This window comes from Manis javanica, chromosome 5 (assembly GCF_040802235.1).
Source record: "Manis javanica isolate MJ-LG chromosome 5, MJ_LKY, whole genome shotgun sequence".
NCBI classification, from domain to species: Eukaryota; Metazoa; Chordata; class Mammalia; order Pholidota; family Manidae; genus Manis; species Manis javanica.
In genome coordinates, this window is record NC_133160.1 from 114,992,268 (window position 1) to 115,017,389 (window position 25,122).

A 25,122-nucleotide genomic window follows, 5' to 3' on the forward strand; every position below is an offset into this window, starting at 1 on the left:
CTTTCCTGTGATTGAACCCTGCGTGGCTCAGGTCAGCTCATGAAGTCGTGCTCCCCGTCTGCCCCTGCCTACGCATTGCTGCACTAGTCCTGCCTACCTCACAGTCTGAGGTTACGGTGGTTTTCCTTAGTTTTCGTCAGCTGTAACCCAGCAGCTCTTTACCCCCTGGATTCCCGAGAAAGCAAGGACTTGCCACTCAAACCTTTAGACACTCTGAGCAGGCACCAGGAAACCCACATGGCAACCCACAGTCCCCTGTCTGCACTCACTGGCATCTCCGTGAACCGGGACCTCCCTTCCCCGACAAAACCTCAAGACAAATGTCACGGAGAGGCTCCTGTCCCCTCCCTGATTCGTCTGCCCTCAGAGGTGTGCCTACTCTTCCTAACCCCACCGCCTGCCCATGTGTGTTTCTCTTCATTGTCTAGGTTCCTCCTGGTCCTTGAACCCTCAGTGTCCCTAGAACAGCTTCCTTCCACCTTCATAGAGCACCTAGTTGTGTTCTAAGGTGATCCACGTTGGTCTCATGGGTAGCCATGGCCAGCCAGGGGCGCTTTCATATCCTGAGTCACCGCATTCCGTTCTTCTGCTCATCAAGACTCCCCACTGAAGCAGACACCTGTACTGGTACTTACCGAGTCAACTTTTGTTTCCTTTTTAATTTTTTGTCATTTTCCAGTCACAGCTCCTTACTTTTCCTATGAAATCCTCCCTGAACTGCTTAAGGGTTTAATTAGCCTGTGTTAAGTATTTGTATATTTGTTCTTTTAAAATCTTTATATCCTAATTATGAAAGTATGATTATTTTGATGTTATTATATTGTATATATCTAGTATATAAGTATAAAATCTGAGAAAATATAGAAACATATACATCAAAAGAATAAAAATTATCCATAATCTACTCAGAAAAAAAAAATACACTGTTGAATTTTGTTACAGTCCCTACCTTGTAAAAATTCCATTTTACATAGCTGAGATCATGCTGTATCTTGTTTTACACACTTGGCATTATATTACAAATATTTCCCCAAAGCATTTTAAAAAAACTTCCTAGAGATGACTTTAATGACTTTAAGTGTAGCATTCAATGGTGTAGAAATGTCATAATCAGTCCTCTAATTTTGACCTTGACCGTGCCTCCAATTTTCTGAATAGACAAGAGTTAGTTGATAGAAGTGGAATTACTGGATCAAAATATACAAGTAAATCTTATGTTATTGCTTCAGATTAACTTTCTAAAAAGGTTTGACGAGTTTTCTCTCTCACCAACAGGGTCAGGCCTTCTGGCCTGTCTTTACTGTCGCATGACAAATGCTTGGTCTCCCGAGGTAGAATGTAAACCCTTTTGAGGATAAGATTAAGCATCTTTTGGATCCTGTTTCCCAGAAGGGAAGGGGAGGACGTGTGCCTGGATGACTTTGGTATAGGAGATGATTTTAGGTGAAACATAGATAATTGTTCTTTATTTGAACTCTTATGGAAAATATTAGAAAAATACAACAACACATGAAATCTTTGATTTTGCACACAGTATTGCTCAGGATGAACAAAAATTTACTTACAGAGGAGTTAATTCAAAAAATATTAAATGACAACCAAAATCATGAAAGCAGTACTTGAATAATTAGTTTGAACAAATAGCCGTAGTCCTCAGCCAGAATGTATTAATCACTTTCCTACAAAATGCCTTAAAGTCAGCACTTGTAATCTTTTTTTAATTTATGAAAATATTTTTAAAATACTTTCTAATCATCAGGAATATAAGAAGAGAAAAAAAATTCCAAAATTTGAGACCTATATGCATTCCCATTGTATAATTGTCCTGCGGTAAAATATGTCACACTGAAACCATCTGGTTTGGGGAGGATATTTCCAAAGAGTCTGTGATTCTAGTGACCTTACTTTTGTGTCATATTTTGAATTGACTTAATTGAGGACTTACAGTTTATCTTCTACAATCCAGATCCCTTTTCCATGTATTAATGTATTAATCCTAGTATCCATGTATTAATTGGAGCTCCAGATGTTAAACTAGTGTAGCATTTACACAAAAACCAGACCTAACAATAGCATTTCTCAAAATGTGGAGCATGAGCCACCTACCTCCCAATCAGATGCTTGTTAACGATGCAGATCCCAGGCTCTGCCTCAGAACTAATCAGGCGATTCTGATGCACACTGAAGTCTAAGAACCACTGCTCAGAGGAGGAAAAGATTAAAATTTGGAACTTCTGACCACCTGAAATAAACAAAATTCCTGGAGCCAGAGGAAATCTTTACAAAGTCACCAGAAATCATAATAATGCCGCAGATCACCTACATGTCATAAATCTGGCAAATGCCTCCATTCATTGATTTCACAAGTAATTATTCAGCTCCCATTCGGTACTAGGCATTGTTCCAGCAAACAAGACAGAAATTACCAACCTATTAATTTTTTATTTTATGCAGTATGTAGGATTGTTATTTTCCTGCACAGAAATACATGCAAATAGCAGCAATTGATAGGAAAATAGAATCTGCATTAATAGAAATTTTGGTTTCAGCAAATTTCATCATCTACATATTTCATGAGCTCATATGATCAATAAAATAAGATGGCTCAATATTAACAGCACAGTAAGCAATATAACATTAATGTCTTACTACCAGATGAGATTTCCCTGAGCCTAGAAATTTCCCTGGGTGAAGGGTGTCGGCATAAGTTAGCTTCGTGCTCAAATGACTAAGGTTCCAGTTGCTGTTTCATTGCCTGGAGTCATCACCTGCTCTCATGTTTCACATGGTAAATTTCTACATGAGCTGAGTTTTAAATATGTATATGCTGTTCCATGTGGTTGCTTTCAAAGTATTTTCAGTCCAAGTCATAGGCTGAAGTCAGAGTACTTTAAAGGTGAGTAAATGCCAACCCTGTGTTTGAAAAAACATTCAAATCCAGTTTGGGAGTGCAGGTCAGATCTCACACTCAGAACCAGTTAGACTTTCTTTCCTACTTAGACACTTCATACAAACCCCTGCAGGCAGGTCTTACAGCAGCAGTCCACAAGGCATGTGTGCATTCCTGTCCCTAGTAAATAACTTTAATTAGCATGACATAATAAATTTTAGCAGAAAGTGCATTATTCCAAATGGTTTCTTGCTTGGCTGGCATTGTTTGCTCAAACAAAGGAATCAGTCACCCGCACCTTCTGAGCAAAAATTCAGCACAAGAGCCAGTGTTCCAGAGGCTGCTCGTACTTGGCTAGTAGAGCCAGAGGGCAGAGTTTGCCCAGGCTCCATGGCCAGGGTCTTCTCTTGATCCAAGGAACTGGAGCAAACAGTGTGTGTCCCAGTGTGCCATGCAGGTAGGTTTAAAAAGAGAGGACAACTCTCTCCTGAAGGCCACTGGATTCTTGTCTTTAATAAAAAATAAAGGGGCCCTCTCTGACATATTTTTGTAAGGACTCAGGATCTTAAAATAAGCCAGGGACAAAAGTTTGAGAGAAGTTTAGGACCATCTCCTTTAACAAAGAGAAATTTTTTTTCTATGTGGGAATTGTCTTAAATAATTTATTTTAAAGTTCCCATTTTTCATGTTTGATGACCTGGTGAAAAATAAAAGAAATTTTCATTATGAGAAATTGGATATCAGATCTGTCACTATGCCACAAAAAGGCCAATAATGTCCCCCCAGATACGTGAAAAGGTCACTTATTAATCTTATTTTATATTGGATATTTTTCAACGAGCTTGTATTATCAACAGTCATTAAGCATATCAATATGATTGTTACTCCCAATAAAATCTATTTATCCCACATTTACCTATTTTATCACATCAGTCCCTTAAAGAACAATAAACTCATCTGTCTGCCCAAGATACACTAAAACTATTTTAACAGGAAGTCTTGTAAAATAAAAATTCAGAGACACTAGAGATATATTAACTTGTGCAGTTTACTTGAATTTCTGGATATGTTAATTCCACTGGTCAAAGATTTTTTTTTCCCCTGTAAAAGTAAGTCAGTGTTTAATTTTCTATATTTTATCCCCTAAACTACTAATTAGTGAGAGCCATGAGCCAGAAGCTGCACTAGAAGCTGGGGTATTTTGAACAAAAACAGACAAGAGAATCTGCAGATTGCCAATTTGAGCCTTCATCAGAATCACCTGAGGACTTGTTAAACTAAAGATTGCAGAGCCCTTTAGTTAAACTAAAAATGCAGAGACTTTCTGATTCAGTAGGTCTGGGCTGGAGTGAGCATCCGCAATCTTAACAACATCCCCAGAGGTACAGCTTCTACTGGTCTGGGAATCACACTTTGAGAACCACTAGTCTAAAGGTCTGATAAACTAATTGTTCAGACGGAAAGCAACACAGTTTTATGAGAGAATAAGGACCTAGCTTAAGCAGGGGGTTCCTGAGATCTGAAGGCAGAGGGAGCTAACAAGTTTCAGGCAGTGAGCAGGAGAGCAGTCCTGACAGGGAGAGTCTGCCTGAAATCCTTAGAGCTAGAGGGAGCAGAGTTCCAGGAAGCAAACTGTCCCCAGTGTGGCTGAGGAAGGACACAGGGAAAAGCATCTCTTGAAAGGAGGCTAAGGAGGAAGAGAGACCAAGCAGGACTTCGCTAGTTGTAAGGATTTTGGTTTTTCATCCCAAGAGCAATGGGAAGACATTTAAGGATGTTCAGCAAGGCAGGTGATGATTAGAAACAATGCATATACTCTGTGTAGAGTGTGGAGAATAGATGGAGGATGCTCAGAAGAGAAACAAGGAGGTTGCTTAATGCATCTTTTTCAAACGGTAGGAGAACCTGTGGTCAAAGTCCTGGCGGCGTTTCAGAAGAGCCCTGGAGGAGCCTGCATGGCAGGGAGGCTCCTGCCTTTTGCTCCTGCCCATGTGGACGGCCTGAGGACCACCGACCACCTGTTGGGTTTAAGGCACTCTAGTAACAATCCCAATGGTCCAAGGGGTTGGAAGGCATACCAGTAAAATAACTGAAAGACTTCCTTAACAAAATAGCTCATTCTGTCTCCCAAGGGAACAAGAGACATCAGACTGAGGTCGAGATAGGTATCCTCAGTGAGCACAAAAGCCACCAGCTGTTCACACACACGGTGTTATTTTACAGCCAGCCTGCCTTGGTTCTGGTAACTGCTGGTGGTGTGTTCTGTGGCACACCTGTGTTTACTTTTCAACTGGCTTGAAAAAAAACTTGTAAGGCTTGTATTAAAAAAATCCTTAAGTGAAAGTTTAACTCAAGAAGACTGAGAAGTAAGACCCCAGTATAAACTGGATACCCCCTACTTGCTCCATTCCCTCATCTCTATACTAGCCCCACAGAAGCCCAGTCAGCAGCACCTCCCACATCCAACCGCTTCTCACCATCTAGACCAAGGCACCACTATCTCTTGCCTGGACAACTGCAGCATCCTCCGAACCAAGCTACCTGCTTCCATACCCTGTCCTTATAGTCCTTCTCCCCAGCAGCAGAATGGCCCTTATGCTGTAGGTCACAGTACCCTGCTTGAACCTTCCCGTTGCAAGGAGGAATACAAAGGTTCCTATTGCACACTCCTTCCCATAAGGAGTCTCTAAAGCCCAACGCGATCCAGCTTGGAGACCTTGAGAACCTCATCGTGAGCCACTCTTCCCTTCTTTTTGTCCTTCAGACATCCCAAGCTTAGTCCTGCATGAAACATGGCACTTGCTTCTCTTGCTTGGGACACTCTCCTTGATTCTTCACATGGCTGAATCCTTCGTATTATTGAATTTGTTTAGAATTTTCTTTGTTCTCTCTGCAGCAATTAGCTACAACAAGAAACACACTATTTCACCAAAGTGGAAGTGTTTTCAAGTCCCTAGTTTGGATGAGAATAGATATATAAAACATGGTACTGATTCGCAAATAACGTGTTAGGGCTGTGAGCCAGAGACCACACGTCTTAGTGTCTCAGGCTAAAGAAGGAGATTAGAGAGCATAGACTTGCCTCATTCTTTCTTCCCTTTCTGTGAGCTGCTTGGGCTGCCCTAGGGAGTCAGGGGCATGTGATAACAGAAACAACGGTCTGATGTGGAAGCAGCTCATTTCAGCCACCAGCTGGAATAATAGCTTGTGATTTTTTAAAAAGCCTTTTTCATACAATTTTCAGTAGCCACACCATAGAGGGAAAGGCAATAAATATGAGTCTCTCCTCCTTTGAAGTTGCTGGAGAGCGTGCTAATGTATTAAAATATCACATGCTGACATTTACCTTAATAAAGGGCTTCTCTTAAAAAGTCAGATATTGTATCTGGGGCACACTCCTGTTTTCTTAGAAAGTACTAACATTTTAGTAAATGATACAATCCTTCTTTCCTTCTCCCCTTTTATACCCTCTACTATGTCTTATCAACATCTAGTAACATTGTTCTGAGTAGCTAAAGCCCCTCTCTTAAACAGTGGAGTTTTTAAAATCAAAAAATGCTTTGGGGGATTTTCTTTGTTTTGCATCTACCAACTAGCCCCTCATTTCAAGTTTCTTTTTAATATTGTGAAATTATGCCTTAAATTTTAATCATTTTGTTCTTATCTGAGTTCAGGGAGTTGGGGACCTGAGAGATGCTGACACTTCTATCCATTAACAGCTCTCCAGGGCCATTTTCCACAGGGGTAATCTTGAAAAAAAATGAATGCTCCAGAAAATATGAAAACTACAAGATGGCCAAAAGCAGCCAGAGGGTGGTCATGTGGTGGAGGTGAGATGATTCTGGTTATATTACCTTAGTGGTCAGATCACTAATTGGTTTCATGAATGTCCCCAGAGTCCTCTTACTAGTGGTTGTCCGCACTGAAGAGGGAGTTAGGGTCTTGTCTAGAGCTGTTGGAAGAACAAAGCAAGCAAATCACAGGCCCCATCATTGCAGCCACCAGCAATGATTCATGATACTGTGGCAGAGTTGCTCACAGTGCTAGAAACCCTTCCTTGTCAAAAAGGGCAGCCCCTTCCAAGGAAGTCAGGAGAGTCAGACAAATTCAGATTCCCTGATAATTCAGGGTTTGCATTTTCAGTGCAATCAGGATAGCCTGCCTCTCCTGGTCCATCCCAACTTCTCAGCTTCAAAGGTAGAACCCAGTCCCCTCATTTGCAATGGAAATGTGAATAGCCTGCTTTGCAAGCTGCGCGAGCTCTCTATGCAAAGCTTAAAAGGCAGTCTTCTTTCCTCATCATTTGAGCCAGATGAGGCCAAAGGCAAAAAGATCTGGAGCTTCAGGGCTGCTGATGAAAGAGAGGCTACAGAAGTTTGCAATTTTAATTTCAGGATTCAAGTTGACAGTAATGATGGTTAATGTGGGTTAAGAGAATTCTGCTGCTTGCAGGAATCAGTAATGTGGAATGATGGTGTGCCTTGGCAAATGACTCAATAATAACACCCTACTTATTCTTTTCTCTTGCTCTCATATTTTGTGGTTCCACCTTTCCAAAAACATATAGGAGTTTATATTATGTTTTTATGGAAGTAAAATTATGAAAATATTATAAATGAATTATGTACTTATAGAGAGTTTGGAAAGTATGTAGAACTACAACACATAAAGTAAACCAGTCTTAATTCCCAGCAGATGATCAATTTATTACCTTTACATGTTTAATTCATAGTTATCTTTTAAACATACATTAAGTTTTAAACTCAGCTTTTTTTGCCTACCATGAAATTGTTAATCTCATTGCTAAAATGTACCATTATGAACAAAATCAGTGGGAGGGAGAGAACTAAAAATGTGTAAGAGCAAGTTAGCATTTTTATTCTGCCTCCATTTTTCATCTCTTTGAAGAGAATCAAAATTTAAAATCCCTTCCTGCATATAAACATGGCGACTCACATATCAGAATGCTGTTTCTCTTGCGGCCACCATGGTGTAGTTCAGTGGTTGCCTGGTCTGGAGCCTGAGTAGTTTTCAAGTGTCTAAGAGACAAGAGTAACAGAAACTCAGGAAGTGCAGTCGTAGTCAAATAGTATTTTGGTGGCTACTGGGCTGTATTTTCCTCTGACGCTTACTTGCATCATGTGTCAGTCTCTGACATTCGTGTTGGGTTACAGCATATAACAGTATTCCTTTAGTGGATCCACATTTTAAGAACCATTTAGTAAAGAATGGGACGGAGTGTTTTGGTTTCCAAGAAAGTGATCAGATATACACTTAATTATGCTGTAAATCACTACCAAAAAAAGAGAGAGAACTCTTATTACAAATATTTGACATCCATTCCATCTTTGGATACAGGAAATAACTCACTACCACTGATCATGTGGTCCACTGTGCATGCATATTATGATTCAATGAAATTATTTAAAAATTGCTGCTTCTGGCCAGCCAAATAGTGTGATAAGATTGAGGAAGGCATTTCTAAGCCCCTTATTCATGACAAACATCAGAATGTGGGTAATTCCAATCTGCTGAGCAGCTGCAATTCAGGCCAGAAAGTGCAAAGTACACCTAAGCATTTTACAGTTAACTCTGATTCATTATTACTCATGAAAACCGAGCCGGGAGCCTTAAAGGAACAGGAGCCCTGGGTCATCCTCTGCTTCCTTCCCTGATACTTGTGACCCCCCATGTTAAGTTTCTCCATGGCTAGCTCTCTTCCAGGAGCTGTAATGAATAATTCTGGGTGTCCATCAGCATCTATCAGATCCGCTCTCTGCTCTGCCAATGCATAGTGCCAGCTGCCATCCTGGGGAAACTTATAATTCTATGTGTCCATTTACCTGGAAGTCCAGTTTATTGGAAGTTTGTCATTCCTTAGTTTGTAAAAACACTATCCATATCCTACACTGTGTGATTTTTTTTTTAAAGTTCATTATGTATTACAATGCAGTATTTCATGTTCCAAAAAGCCATCTTCTTAGAAAATCAATGTCATATATCATACATAAGGTATACAGGCTGTTTGAAACTTGTGTCTACATCTTGGGAATCCCTGTGGCTTCTAGACACCACAGATTTGTAAACTGAGAAGGCTGAATATGGAATCCATTTTTCATCACCCATTCTATCATTTTGTTAGGGCAATTGAATAGTTGCTAAACAAGTCTGGTTTAGTCTGGGTGGGGCATTCTTTGGTGCTGAGACGAAAAGATGCACAGATGCACTATTTTTTTTCCTTTTTTGTCAGGGAGATAGGTCTACATATAACATTTAAATGGACCCTAAAAAAATTTGTTACAATTACCACTGACAAGTCCGTATCTATTAAATCAGTGACCCCTCTCCTGACTAAGGACTGCCTAGATAACACCCTAGTGATTTCCTTTGATTTCCTAAACCATATAATCTCTATCCTTATTTTAGGTCCTTTCTAGCCTTTAGAGCCTTCTACATATGTGGGGTGTTTGTCCATGGAACGTAGCCCCACTCCTGCCCCTCTGCTCCAATAGTTGTGCAGTGGCCGCACTCATCTTGCTGCCTCCACCTTGTCTTATCCCAAAATGTCTTTCATAAGCTCCCTAGTGACCCTTAGCATCATGATGTCTTCCTCTTGCCTAGAACCTTCAGTAGCTGCCCATTGCCTGCAGCCTGAATTCTCAGTTTCTTAAATGTTCCTGATGTTCCTGCCTGCTTCTTCAGCTCATTGCTCACACCCTCTGTTCTGCATGTATACTGTTAGAATCCCAACTCTTTGAGCTTTCTCCACAAGGGCTGTAAAAATAGCTGTATGTCCTTCTTAATGTTTTCTGTGACTCCTCACACTCTTGTTTGGATCTTACCCTCCCGTGTTCACTATTCCTTGAAGCTCTCATCTACTCTAAGAGTGTGACTGAAGCCTCTCGATTGTGCTCAAGTACTGACTGCATGAAGGAATGACTCTTAGTACAGGCCTTCTGTTAGAGGACATACTCAAATCAGGCAGCAAATAGAGATGATCTTTTTGACCATAACTCCAGAGCTCCTATGCAGGTCAAATTTGAATCTTGCAGGCTACATTTTATTCCCACTGTTGTATTAGATTTTTCATTGTTTCATCAGAGATGTAAAGTAATCATCTTCAACAGTTCCTCCAATAAAGTACATACTACTAAAATGTGATGTTTTAAGATAGTGCATTCACCATTGCTATAGTTGTCCACTATGTGATTATTCTTCTCATTCTTCACTTTATTTCACCATTAATTTACCTCGTTTTGTCCCCAAACCTTTTCTGAACTCGATTCTTCTTCCACACTCCAAAATACTTGAAAGTGACATTCATACTCAGAAAGATCCTACCTGTGGTGAATAAAACATGGAAGACTGCTGTGATATTTGGTTACCCTGTATTACACTTGTTTGATGAGTTGGCCACCTGTCTCTGTAAAGTGCTAGATAATAAATATTTTTGACTTTGAGGGCCATATAGTTTCTGTCACAACTACTTAACTCTGCAGTTATAGCAGGAAAACAGCCATAGACATTAAGCAACACATTGTGGCTGTATTACAACAAAACTTTATTTACAAAAACAGGTAGCCCTGGACCACTGTTTGCTGACTCCCTGGATCATTTGGAGACTGAGTTCTGTGGAGGAAGATTTAGTGAGGTTCAGTTCAGGTACAGAAACATTTTCTAAGTAATTTGTTCTCAGAGAATAATTCTTCTAATTATACATGGCCCTGAGGTAAGTACTTTGGAGGATATTTGTACCATACTTTATTGTGCACTTTTATCAGAAACAGAAGCTGGGAATAAGATTATATAAAAATTTATTTGCTTTAATAACAGCTTTCACAGCTCAGCATATCAGGAGTTATATCCTAAGTGAACCATAAATTTCTGTATCTGCCCTGGCAGCCAGTAATGAGAGCTAGAAATGTGTTCATGCTCCTTACCAGTAGTACAATTTTTAGCAAATATCTATAGCAATGATTCCAAGGAACAAAATCCCTTGTGTGCTTAATGATATTTAGAAAAAAAAATGTTCATTAACACTAAAATTCTAAAATAACCCAGTTGGGAAATGGAATTATAGCATGGGAGAATTCCGTAGAACTTTTTTATGTGGTGATTGTGTGAAATGTATTGCCCCTTGGAAATGTGCACATCAAAAATTACAAGTGTGAAAAGTCAAGTGGAAGGGTATGTTTACATGATCTCAAACATAAGAATCAATATACATGAATTCTGTCATTTGGTATTCAGTAAATATTTATTAATAAGAGCCTATTATGAGCAAGTCTCTGCTTTAAGCATTAAGAGTACAGAAATGAATAAACTAGACTCAAATTTATGTCCATGTGGAGCCAAATTATTCCCTCTCATGGGAGGGAGACAGATATTGAGGATCAAAGAGATTTTAGCAATTGATATATTTGGAAATTTAATATCATAAGATTCTCCTCCATAAAATTGCTTATATAAAAAAGTTTTCTACCTTTGTTTGATAGATTTTATTCTTTAGGAATAAGAATTTCTCTGATCATTTCATTCAGCCAGCATTTGTTGGGATCTTACTCTGTGCCAAGCCCTCCTGCAGGCACATGGGATATGGTATGAACAAAACATATAAATCTATTCTCATGGATCTGTAGTCTAGTGAGGGGGACAGAATGTAAGACACATAAGTAAAACATATACAAGGTTAGATGGTAACTAAGGGGCAGAAATAAGTAGCAGAGCAGGACTCGAATGTTGGGAGAAGGCAAACATTTAGATTGGGTGGTCAAGAAGGACTCTTTCAGAAGGTGACTTTTAGTAAATGGTTAAAAAAGATGAGTCTACCAACAGTGTTAGAGTGTTGGGAGAGGGAGCCGAAATTATTCTGGGCAGGGGGATCAGCAAGTGCAAAGGCCCTGAGGTAAGAATGTGCCTGGAGTGTTCCAGGAACATCAAGGAGGCCAGTGGCTAAAGCGTGGTGAGTGAAGAAGAGCAATAGGAAGTGAGATCAAAGAGGAACAGCAGATCAGATCACATGTGGCCTTTTAAGTCATTGGATGGTTTGTTGGCTTTTATTCCAAATAATGGGAAGACATCAGAAAGTTTGTGAAGCAAGGATAGAGATGATCAGGTTTGTGCCAAAATAATTCCTGCTGTTATAACAGACTAGAGATACCAGGAGATATTAGGAGACTATTGTAAAAATCCTGGTGAGGACAATGGCTTGGACCAGCAGGTTAGGTAAGATAAGCATCTTGAGCTCTGGTGGCACAGAGAGAATAGAGGTGTGGCAGAGCCCACCTACCATGAAGGAAAAGAAACTCAGGAGAAGTGACCATTCCTTGACTCTTGACTATTGCCAAATTCCCACTGGAAGCACAGACACACATTAGGTGCTTAGCTTAGGTGGGTTAAATGTTGCAAACTAAAAATTTTTCTTTCATGGCTGTCTCCTGTTAGAGACACTCTCCTCACCACTTCTGCCCTCAGTCATTTTCCCTTCTCTGGTACTTTCTGTATGAATTAGCCCTTTCAGCATTTATTGGTGTCTTAAGGTGGCTTCAGTTTTCAATGATCTATGTTAAAATGACAGCATAAAAATTCCATTGAACCATTTCTTTCTATTTCATACCTTTATAACTGAAAGCACTACCATTGCCTTTCACTGGTAAAGAGCCTAAAACTGATTATAACTGAATGTAACATTTTTTTAAGGGAACAACTTAATTCATTATTGAAGACCTATAACATTTTTTATGGAGACCAGAAAAATCTGCACATTTCATATGGACAGGTAAGCCCATCAAAGAAATGCAATACAGTTTGATTCATAGAAAAAAAATTCCATAAAGGTATAGAAAAGTCAGGGTGAGTTAGAATCTATAATCTGTCAGCACAAGAGGTCTGGAGAAACAGGTAAATCTTTAACTTGATTGTGATTTTATTTTTAGACTATCATGAAAGCCCAATCCTGGAACTTCTGACTTTCCAAGCAGGTTTTGGGATAGGAAAACATTTAAAAATACTTTAAATGACATTTTTGTTTTGTATTTTACAAACAGCATATAAATATGTTTTAAACAGCAATTCCACTAGAAATACATCATAATGCTTTCTCACAGGTGCACCAGGGTGCAGGGAGAAGGGTGTTCATGATGACATTGTTTGTAATGGAGAAAATGTGAAGATACCTTATGTCTCTACCACTGGGGTGTTGTCCAAATAAATCATGACTTGTATCTGTAAGACTTTGACTTCGTTGCTAAAATGAATCAGATTTCAGTGAGTGTGTGGTATGTTATAATAACAAATCTGAAAATGCTAAAGAAACAGTTCAAAAGAGTTCTAATTGGGAGGCATACAAACTGGCCTTAGATTTTTCTTTTTTCTTTCTTTCTTTTTTTTTTTAATTTGAATGCCCCATCTCTCCATTCAGTCTTGTATTCTAACAGGCTCACTCCACATCTTTACAATATCTCCCTGATCACAGGGATCATTAGAATTTTCTACCTCTGACTTAAATTTTTTTAAATTAGAGGGAACAGGAATGATCTTAAGCCACTGTGATTTGGCTTAAATCTGCAGTTGAGACAGAAGGAAATTTATAAACTACTCAGAATTTTACTAGTGAGCTTCAATGATTTAGTTTGAATGGATATTTTAATTACCCTCCCAAATGTAATAATATACAGAAGAAGGAAGGACCTAATCCCTTTATAAATAATTGGACCTAATTTAAAATTATTTCCATATTGCCCTATATCTTAGATCTCTAAAGTATGTTATTATTATGTTATATATGATTTTAGATTTCTAAAATAACCATAAAAATATATAATTTAGGAAAAGTTCAAAACTTTAAGAAAATGATTCTAATTCAATAGATTCCACGAAACTCATGAAATTAAGAAATTTGTTTCCTTAGAAAAATGTTTGAATTTTAATGTTATGAATAGTTAGGTTGAGATGTCATTTCCAATTCTGTGAATCAGGGCTCAAGTGACAATACAAAAGTCATTAATTTTTTTAAATTATGTTAATTACCCAATAAGGCTCTCATATTGCTAAGTCTTTCCATCTTCACTCACTGGTCAATAGACTTAGATCCAGAATTTTCCAGATCTTCTGACTTGGATCCAGATCTGGCAGTCCATGGAGGATAGAGTACTTTCTTAATCTCTGATTAATTAACTAAACAAATAGTTATTGTCTACCATGTGCCAGACACTCTTCTAAACGCTCGAAATAATGCAATGAAGAAACTAGACAGAATGTTGTGTATTTACGAGGCTTACATTCTAGTAGACACACTGGAAACAAGAAAGTAAAACGTGTGGTAAGGCATTTGGTGACACGGGCTGTGGAGTATAGCAAAGTAGGGAACAAGGCTCAGGAATCTAAGTGAAGTTTAGGGAGAGGAGCTCTTGATGGAGGACCCAACGATGTGAGGGAGCACACCCTGCAGAAGACTGTGGGACACGCATTTCAGGCAGAGAGGGAAGCCTGAATGTAAGCCCAGAGCCCAGCTGGTGTAACCGAGGGACGGTATGGGAGGTGAGTGTAGCAGGACCCTTGGGGGGATGGGAATCAGCGGACCATGAAGCTGGAGACATGACTGACAGGTGAGGCGCCAGGGTATGAAAGGTCCCGAAGATCATTGTGAAGACTTTAGCTTGTGCTTGGAATGCGATGGGAAGCCACTGGGGAGTTTTAAGTAGAACAGTGACATTATCTCAAAGGATTTATTTTAAAAGGATCTCTTACTACTGAGAATATATGGAGGGGCGAGAGAAGAATGAGATAGACCAGAAAGAAGACTACTGTGATCATCTGGGCAAACAATGACAATGGCAGTAGTGTAGGCCGGAGTCGTGGTACTGGATGTGACGAGTGTGGCCATTTTAGGGATATATTTTTAAGGTAAAGCTAATAGGATTCACTGATGCACTGGTGTTGAGTACTAAAGAAAGATTAAAGGTGACTTTAAAATTCCTGGCCTAAGCAACTAGAAGCATGAAGGTGCTGTTTACCCAGGTGGGGAACACTTAGAGAGGAAAATACTTACGGGAGAATGATCAAGAGTTAATTAGGAACATATTGTTTGATGCCAAGTTGGCAGCTTGACATCTAGATTCAGGGGGAAGCTTTGGAATGGAGATATAAAGTCAGGAGCTGTTAGTCCGTGGGTGGCATATAGGATCTTTAAGATCTTCAGGGATGTTGGTGGAGATCTAGAAGAGAAGAGGCCTAAGGACTGAGACAGTGAGATTAGATAAATGTAAACAAGCCTTCAGGATAACTTATTTAGTTAATCTCTAAGGAGATAACTTTTGAAATAAGACAATATTCTGATACTCCTTACAGGAGAAAATACAGCATTGTCTGGTAAGAGTTGGAGTATTTCTTCTTGAAAGCAAGAATTAGATAACCTCAGAATAGCAGTTATTCTGAGTTTTTGATGTTAGGAATTAACTGAAGTATAATTAGGTAAAAAAAAAAAAAAAAGATAACTACACACTGACAACTAAAATGTAGACTCTGCATCTCATACTGCCATTTCAAGGAACAAATTATGTTTTGTTGTTAAACCTGATTGGTAACCTGATCTCTCAATAATCTGAAATGTGAACTCAAGAGTGGGAAAAAAGCACAAAACTTTGTTTTAGAAGTGATTCCAAAGTAGGTTTAACAGCTAAAGAAATAATAAACAATAAGGTTTACTGAATACATATTAAACCCCTGGTCCTATAAAATAACCATTACCATTCCTCAGGAGAGGCAGCTCAGGTTTAAAGGTGTTTGGCAGCTAGGAAGTGGCACAGCCAGAGTTGAAATACAGGTCTGTCTGATTCCAGAATCTGGAGTTTTCATTACACTCTCAAATAACAATTGGGTCACTGATGTTTTCTAAAAACTTAATTTTAGAATTTTTAAATTTCTATATTTTCTTAATTTCTATAAGAAATTTTTTAATTTCTATATTTTCCATATTTTCTATAATCACCTTAATTATATTATTACCTTAATAACAGAAAGGTTTACATATACAAGAGAAAAATAGATTAGAAAAAAATTCTACAGGACTGTAATATTTACATTCACAGAATAAGTGTTCAATCCATGCTTGCTAATTTTTCTTTGTTTGCCTGGACTTTCCTTCTTCTTAATATTTCCAACTTACAGAAATAACTCAAATGTTACTAATTGGTTCAAAAATATCATTTCAGTTATACATTTTACCTTGTGCTTTTACCTACATTATTTTAATTGTTCTGCATAATAACTTTGTGAGTTAAATGTTTCCTGTTAAGAAATGAGGAAACAGCCATTAAATATCTCAATAGCTGCTCTTCTGATTTCTAGTTTAGTATAGTGTTTAGTTCTGCTTTGAATTAAAACGGAATTAGAGAACAAAATTCCACTTAATTTAAAAATCAGAGTTCAGAAAGCATTTTAACATACTATGCCCTCTGGTGGGCATGTTTTTACCATTATGAATTTGCTGGTTATGGTTATTCTCAAAAATAAGTTTCAAAAGTAGAATTATTTTGTAGATAACTTAAAAAGTCAAACAAATCCTACCTAGCAATTTATTTTTTTATCTATTAAGACATCTTACAGACTTAATTTCTATACCTTACATTACAATATTTACCTTTTCTAAATAATAAAAAACAATGTTTGAGATGACTGTTTCTTCCCTAGACTGGAGATGGTAAACTAATTGTTGAAGGAATGTTGGACATTTTCTGGGGAGTAAAACGGCCAATACAGCTGAAAATACAAGATGAAAAGCAAATCCCTTCTTTTACTGTGTTGAAGTCACCAGATGTCTTTTCCAAAAGGTAAGCTAGCTTTCATATTTTTGATTCCTTAGAAGATAATGCTTAAATTTACCTTTACTGCATATGTGCTCTGAAAGATGGGAATGCTAATGCTTATACAGTCTCTAATCTCCCCAGCAACTCTGAGAAGCAGGTGTTTGGAAAACAGGGTTTGAGAGATTAGATAATTCATAGAAAATCCCCAATTACCATGTAGCAGAACTGGACTGGATCTCAGGTCTATGGGCTCCAGAGCTTGTGCTCTTGATGTCTGTGCTGTATGGCATTTCTCCTGGAAGCCCCCACTATTCCTTCATTAGAAAAGATAAAATAAAGGCAAGATATCACTGGTCCTGGGAATAAAGTTTATATCTTTCCTCTTCTTGAAACAAAGGGCTCTTCCTGCTTTCTGGAAAGGAGACGTAATTGTGCTCTACCTGACTGTCCTGATGCTGTGTGCACAGCAAACTGCATTTGGAGCTCAATAAATGCACAGAACAGTTCTCTCTCTGCGTTTATGCAACCATACCTTAAATCAATTAGATGGGCTAATTGATTATTCTTTCATTATTCTTTACAAGTTTTAGAAAAATTAATAAATATTCCCAGAAGGAATCATGCACATACATCTTTTCTGTCTTCTTCCTCAATCCCTTCTTCCCCTAATTTTTAGTTGTTGACTTTCCAACTTGATTTTCCTCTTGCTTTACAAGATCTCCTTATACATGGGGCACCAAGCTTCTCCTCACCCATGCTCCCATACCTAACTAGAGCTGGAATTCTGGCAGAAGAGAGGATAGAAAGGGAGCTGCCAGGATTTTTCCTCAGCCTCATCTCTGGCCATAACCAAAGGAAACTGGTATCATCTTGAGGGGAGCACCACTTTTCCTGTGGCAAAAACTAGAGCCCCACCAGGATGTGCACCATGCCAGTCTTTCTTAAACCTGATGCTCCAGCAATTCTGAACATTTTTTAATACCCTACACATACTGTGTGGTATCTTACTTTCCTGACTCAACCTGGAAGACCACCTGCTTCTCAACACTCCTTTGCCTACCTCTCTTCTACCAATTCGCTAAGATTCCAGGCAGGAAACAGAAAGCCTTTTCTGACGCGTCAGTTTGTACTAGATGCACTGACAACTTTTGCATATCACTTACAGAGCATACCATTAATTGCACTTTTATGCCTAAGAGCTCCATGAGGGTAGGGAGCCTTGTTCCTCTTTATTATCCCAATGCTCAGCAGCGCCACAAAGAGGGGATTCAAAAAATACTGAAAGAAGGCCCCAGAAGCCTGGTGGGTAAAGTACCTCTGCTCTGTGTGAGAACTGTCTCTCCACTGACCACGCAGCAGGGAGGCCTCAGACATACGCAGACTGATGAAACCCTGATCCCTCACCTTCAGGTACAAGAACACTGAATGGGGCCAATGATTCAGAATGACTATGCACATCATTTAAAAGGAGAAATTACCCCTGGGCTCTGCTTTCAGAAAACTGTATGAGATATGAACTTGGCAAAATTAGTATCATTCTTCACATTATCTAAGAACTCACTGCAAAGTTCTCTGAGCAGCCATCTACTTTCAATGCATTTTAATTCTTTGAATAATGAAAACTTGGTAAGTATGTAACATGAAGAGAAGATGTCAAGGAGGTGCAGTAAGGTACTTGTATTATCACATTAAGTCATCATAATTTTGAATAGCTATCCAAGTATTTTTTAATTTTTCAAAATAAAATTCAGAGCATTTGTTCCTAGAAATCCTGAATCTTAGGATGACCTTCAAGAGCCAGGTGGACAAGGTAATATTGATGCCCCTCCATATACTGTGGCAGATTATAAATTAATATTCTCATAGTGGGCCATCCACAGAACCATTTGCATTTTTCATTGCTTATCTGAACATTGCTGTGAATCAAACAGAAAGATCTCCCTTAGAGTTGAAAAAGAGTTTCCTAGAAAACTTTGCTTGCCTTTTGCCATAGTAATGAGACTTACTGGGAGAACATTTGAAGTGAAGGGCACACTTAAAGTGTATCAGATCTTTCTGGTGGGTAAGAAGTATTGGAAAAAGATCCTACTCCTCTCACACATGAGAACAAGATAACATTCAGTTGTGATTAATTGGCCATGGACCCTTTGTGGAAACCAGTTGAATGCTTAGCAGGAGGGTGTAACATAATTTAGGAATGGCTGTTCCTTGGCCCCTGGCTTCTTAGTGGGGTGCAGAGCCACTTAAGGTCCTAGTGCTGGTTTCAGTCCAATCCTGGAGCCCCTCACTCTGGTTGCCACCCTTATGGTGGCATCTGTTTAAATCCTGAGCCTCGAATGGAATTGTGTGAAGAAATGGACAGGTATCTCACCCTGGGACACCCCTCATGCTCCCATCCCATTATGGGCTCCTGTGGCAGGACATAGCGTCCTGCTCTCACAGGTGACAGGCGGGAGGTCTACAGGGTATAGATGTGGAATCACAGAGGTGGAAGGTGTATGCTCAGCACAGCAAGGGCTGCAGACTGTCAGTTTACCCTGAAAGAGAATCACTAGAGTGTCCTGCTAGTTGGTATTCATTATCTTTGAAATGAGTCATGCTGAGTCAGCTTAATGGGAGTAGTAAGAGCTTAAAAATAAAATCAGTTTCTTTTTTTACCATCTGTTACCATACAATGTTTTTGTCTGTTCATTTGTTTTTTATTGAACTGTTGTTGATATACAATCTTATATTGGTTCCTTCAAATATACAACACAGTGGTTCAACAATTACCCATATTATTAAATCCTCCCCTCAACTAATACAGCTACTATCTGCCAACACAGAAAGATGTGACAGAATCATTGGCTATATTCTCCAGTCTGTACCATTATTCCCATGCCCATTATGATCGAGAATTTTTGTGCTCCTTTATCCACCACTTGTGATCCTTCATAGAAATAATTCCATGGGCAGTATTTTTATCTCTCATACCTGGCCCAACTATTTTGTTTTGGAAATTTTTCACTAATAAAAACCAGCCTTATTAAGGTTATGTTTACTTGTGCCAGTGTTCATTTCTGCTTTTTTCTTTCAAGTTAGCTTTGGCACAGTTTGGACAAGTCGTGGCAGAATGACATAAAGAGCAGAAACTGGACAGGTGTGCATTTGAATAACATCAATAGTACTCTTTCTTTCTTACAATGAAGGTAGAGAAGTGACTGCATTGTATTTGTCTATCAAATTTCTACTTCCTTTTCATTTTACAACTCATTAGAGAAACCTCCCACAGTTTATTTGCTAATAGTAAACGTTTTGAACCTTGGTCAGAGCAATGCAAACAGTTCTGTGCTTGGGCAAGTTAAACTATTTCATATTATGTAAAGTTCTGACCCATTTTCTTTGGAAAACTCTGAGTAACAGCCCTCAAGTTTAGACATATGCACATTTGTATGTAGTGATACTTCAAATTGCACAGTCTTGAGCTGAAAACTGGTGTTTTCCACTAAGATGGTAGGGAACGATAAGAGGTCCTAAACACTGCATATATTGAGCCACATTTGTCCCCTGGTAATTGTGTGACAACATTAAGCTGTAAGAAAGTGAGAACAGGTGTCAAGCATGCCAGGATAACCAAGAACTTATAGTTATCATGGGCCTGGCAATCTTGAGCATTCTATCTTCCCCCATATGAAATAGTAACAGGTTGTTTTGCCTTTTTAGTTTCTGTACTTTGTCTTTTCCATTTCTAACACTCTTCCCATGATAATTACATCTGCCTCTTTTTATTTATTAATCTATAGAGTGGGAAAATATGGATACTTTTATCTACCATAAGAATAACTAGATTCTGAATTAGGATCTAAAAAATTTTGTTTTGAGTTAAAAGTCCAAAAACTATAGGTAATAGCTATATGATGTTTGCTTTGACTGGCTAAATGCTGGATAGTAGAGCTTACTGGAAAATTAACAAACATATTAGGATTCTCTTAACTATTTCATAAGGCTATTCATAAAGCTCAAATGATATAAAAATTGTAAAAAGACTTCAAAAGAACTCAAAAATCAAGGAAGAAAGGATCATGTTTGTTCATATTCATTACTACTACTATGAATAAACATTGTTTTCTTGCAACCAGTGACATTTGGGTAGAGATACTGCACAAATTCCCTGTGGGTGAATATTTCTTGGTCCTAAGGAAATCAGACATTATGGAAGGGGCTTTTAGTAGGACTAAGACTGATCCAAGCAATAACAGAGATGGTGGCAATTATGAAGATGAGGATGGTCATAATTCTTAACACACACCATTTACTCTATAGGGCATTATTTCAAGAATTATATACATATAAACTCATTTAATCTTGTCAACAACCCTATCCTACCTTACACTATTATCATCCCCATTTTAGAGATAAAGACACTAAGGCACAGAGAAGATAAGTACCTTGTCTACGGCTAGATAAATAAAGATGAGTTTTGGTCCAGGTGGTAAAAACAAGCAGTTGCCAGTGTTTGTTTGTTTTTACTCCAGGCATTAGAATTCATTGAAAATTATTGGTGTCCTATACAAATGATAATTCTCTATAAAAGAAGTTTCTCATACACTTTCCTTCTTTGTAAACTGCATTCCTCATGGGAGTCTAGGGCCTTAAAGACAGGCACCAGGTCTTGTTATTTTAGGGCCAGTCTACCTAAAAAGGCTTTGAATACAATTAGAATTCAATACATGTTGGCAGAATAAACACTTTGTATCTAAACTGTCCTAAGAGCATCCTGAACTATCTGTACAACATGGGTTATGTTGGTTCTACTGATTCCATCTGAACATACTTGTTATAAAATCTATATGACATTGTATTTCAGTGTGCAAATAAGTTATTGTGTCAAGATATGCTCAGCACAAGTATTTAAAACACATGCTGGCCATTCTAGTATAAATATAATCTTAATAATATAAAATTATTATAATTTAGGATGATATGTCTACTTATGTAGGCCCACAGTACTGTTAATTCTGTAAATCTGAAAAGCAGCATAGGCCTCATTATGAATGGAATTGATGTCACTTACAAGATTTATTACTTTTCAGGGGAATGACACGCTGGGGGGAATTTGATGATCTTTATAATATTAGTGACCTGGACAGGACCCAGATTCCAGTGTCTAATGCAATAGATTCCAAAGAAGGTCAGTATCAAACTCTTTTTAATGGGGAAACTTTTTTTTTAAAATCTCTTAGAAGCATACTAACTTAAGTCACTACAGCACTCATATGATATTTAATAAACTTTCTTTACTATATAAAAATAGGATGATTTTTAAAAATTACATCAAGTCATTTAGATTTATTAAAGAGAGCTAATGGTTTGAATAAAGTTTTTATACACAAAGTTGTTCAATATTTTCCCCAAGGGTTAGGGTCATTTATTATGCTCAGTAACTTTTCAAATTACATCACAACCCTCAGAATTCTACATCTCTTTAGAAGTTGAACATTTTAGTTATTTAGTTATATCTTTCTGATGTTGCTTCTCAGAAATATCCTGGAGTTACTATTTATATCTGATAGAGTTGTTTCAAGCATTTATTTTAAAAAGAGAGAAATCTGCTTGTATGTCAAATGAGTTTATAATAAGCTTGACATATAAATGGGAGAATGCCAGGTCCGATGGCATGTGGCATCAGTAGTCATAATAATACTGATGATGTGATAGTAATAATGATATTAGTAGCTGTCATTTACTGAGACTCTGCTAAGTGTCGGCTGTGATATCTTGTATTCTACATGGATTTGGGTTTTCCTATTATCTATAGAGTTGATGACTGAGGCTGGGAGCAGGATTCCTGTTCCTGGGTGTTGATATTGCCAAGCTGATGTCAGACTGAACAAGGGTATCCTGCTGGTATTATCTTCCTGAATCTACCAACAACTTCGGTGTTATTTTTTTCCAAACCATTTTCAATTCAGCCTCCTCCACTGTCTCTATAACCCAGATTCTGTAAGAAATATCACGCTCCCTCCAGGATCCCCTTATCTTAGTCTTATGGCCTCTTGGCATCTTTTATATAAGGGTCCTTCCAATTAGCCCTTTGGAAACACTCATCTAAACCCAGAAATTTCAAATATTTGGAACCAAAGATACCATAAAAATCTATTTGCATTTAAGCACCAGTGCTAGAAAAAGATGAACTATCTCACTTGATGATACGTTAATTATAAAAGAAAAGTATTTAAAATCCCAAGGTAAAATGGAACACAAATGCTGCAAGATAATCTCATTCTTACACAAGAACATTGCTATTTCCTCACTGTTTAGGAGAATTATAGTCTATTGCTTTTCTACATATTCACTTATGACATACATCTACAAATCACCCAGGATTCAGAGGTGGGCAGCTACATTATATGGGTTCATCATCTTTATTCTTCCCAGGTTACTTATCTTACCACGGTAGCACGCTGGAGCCCCATGCAGATGAAGACCCAGAATCTCCGTTGCTCTATAGAACCATGAGTGAAGCAACCCTGGTGAGAAAAAGGATGAAGCCTCCAATGATGGACAGAAGAGACAGACAGAACCATAGGGTCTCTATAAACGGACACTTTTATAACCATGAAGTGAGTTATAATTCTGTTACTATCATTTAAAATAATGTTGTCTTTTGTGATAACAATACCACACAATTCATTTTACAATAAAAATAGTAATAATAACAACAGTAAATAGTAGTAAATGTAATATTTATTGAGAACTCTTTATGTTAGGTATTTGACTCTTTTAAATTGATTTTGGTGAATTACATAATTAATCACTAAAACAACCCTATGAAGTAGGTACCATTGTTTTCCCCACTTTTCACATGAGTGAATTGAGGCTCACGGAGCTTACGCAATTTCTCTTAGATCACACTGCTTTTAAGTAACAACTCTGAATCTGAACTCAGCTTTGTCTCACTCCAGAACCCAAGTTCTCAACCAGTGTGATGGATGACCCCTATCTAAGCGGAAGGCCCTGTGCCAAACACTGGAAATGTAAAGATGACTTAGTTGGTGCCTCTGCCAGCATGGAGCTCAGGGCTTGGGCAAAGAAACTAGTACGTCAATAAATGGCATTAATGAAAATGCTACAGTAGAGATTGGTTCAAAGTACATTTGAATGTTAACATTTAATTAAAAGGAAAAATCAGCCACAGGACTATTTATTCCTAAATCAAACTTCTTATTTTGCCATTTCCCCTTCCAGGTCTTGTGCATATACACATATCATTTTTTTCACATACCTTTTTTTTTTGTATAAGCATAGTTGTAATTTAGATACAATATATATTCTGATTTTTCACTTAATATGTTAAATTTACATGCACCTTTTCATAATATTTTTAAGACATTTCATTTTGTTGACGGTAGGAAACATATAATTTTCTTTTAGAACTCAAAATTGTTATATCACGTACTCTAGCAATTATTCATCCATTCAGTTAATAAATACTAAAAAAGCCCTCTGTGCCAGTCTCCATTCCAGGCCCTTTAATACAAAATATTAACTCATTCATCTTAAGTCTTTTTTCTGTAGGGCTTGCTACCTTATTCCTTCTTCTTCTATCCTTGCAGGAGTAATGTCTTTGGAGGCTAGTGGAGAGAAACCTCCCTGGTGAATTCTTTGCTCAAATTAGACATTTTCTGGCTCAAGAATTTCCTTCTGGCCATAAAGTAACATTGACAGGCCCTACAGACGTGCAACTAGTAATTGTCCTGGTTTCTTCTTCTCCCCAGAATTATGCTGTATGTCATCTTGTGGGGTGATTTGTGCTAAGGAAGGTTGTGAAAGTCACATTGTTCCAAATGAGCTGTTCCCCGATGGGATGCCCTCTGCGGAGAGTGACTGGCATCAGGTTGGCAGCACAGCCTGGGGGTTAAATGCACAGGTGCTGCAGCTTGACAACATGATTTCAAACTCTTGCTGAGCAGATAAAAAGTTAGCCTCCTAGCCTTAGTTCCTTCATCCTTCCTAGTTTAGGAGGTTGTTGATGGGATTAAAGGGAATGAGGTTAGTTAAACATTTAGCACAGTGTCTGGCACAGAGGAAGGACTCAATTTATATTAGCTTAATTGTTGACTGAAAGAGATCAAACTGGAACTATGGATATTTCATACAAATAATATAATATTCACTGCAATTTAATAACTAGCATGAAACAAAGCAAAATCCCCAAACTGAAAGCACTCTACCAGTGGGTATGCAAAGATGAGCATCTAAGAGTTTAACTTGATACAGCTGTAAAATGTATTTTAATATAATGAAACCTTGTTTCCAAGCATCAGTATTGTTAGGTCATGGCTGACACCTGTACCAGAGATTGTCATTACTTAGATTGTAATACTTGTAGGTAAGCTATGACTATGACTTGACTTGTGGCATATTTCTACCCATGATATAATAAAT

The 25,122-nt window shown here is 38.1% G+C and overlaps 1 protein-coding gene across 4 annotated transcripts in view; it reads left to right on the forward strand.

Moving 5' to 3' along the window:
- The window catches only part of RASSF6 (Ras association domain family member 6), a 49,734-nt gene that overhangs the window by 13,281 nt on the left and 11,331 nt on the right, over positions 1-25,122 (forward strand). For 3 of the 4 annotated variants that reach the window (XM_017675141.3, XM_017675140.3, XM_073237476.1), the window contains 5 exons: positions 10,468-10,552; positions 12,590-12,668; positions 16,580-16,719; positions 21,768-21,865; positions 23,113-23,297. In XM_017675141.3, coding sequence (XP_017530630.3) covers positions 10,468-10,552; positions 12,590-12,668; positions 16,580-16,719; positions 21,768-21,865; positions 23,113-23,297 — 587 coding nt within the window. The remainder of the gene's footprint in view (positions 1-10,467; positions 10,553-12,589; positions 12,669-16,579; positions 16,720-21,767; positions 21,866-23,112; positions 23,298-25,122) is intronic. The other variant, XM_017675143.3, reaches the window with a different exon arrangement.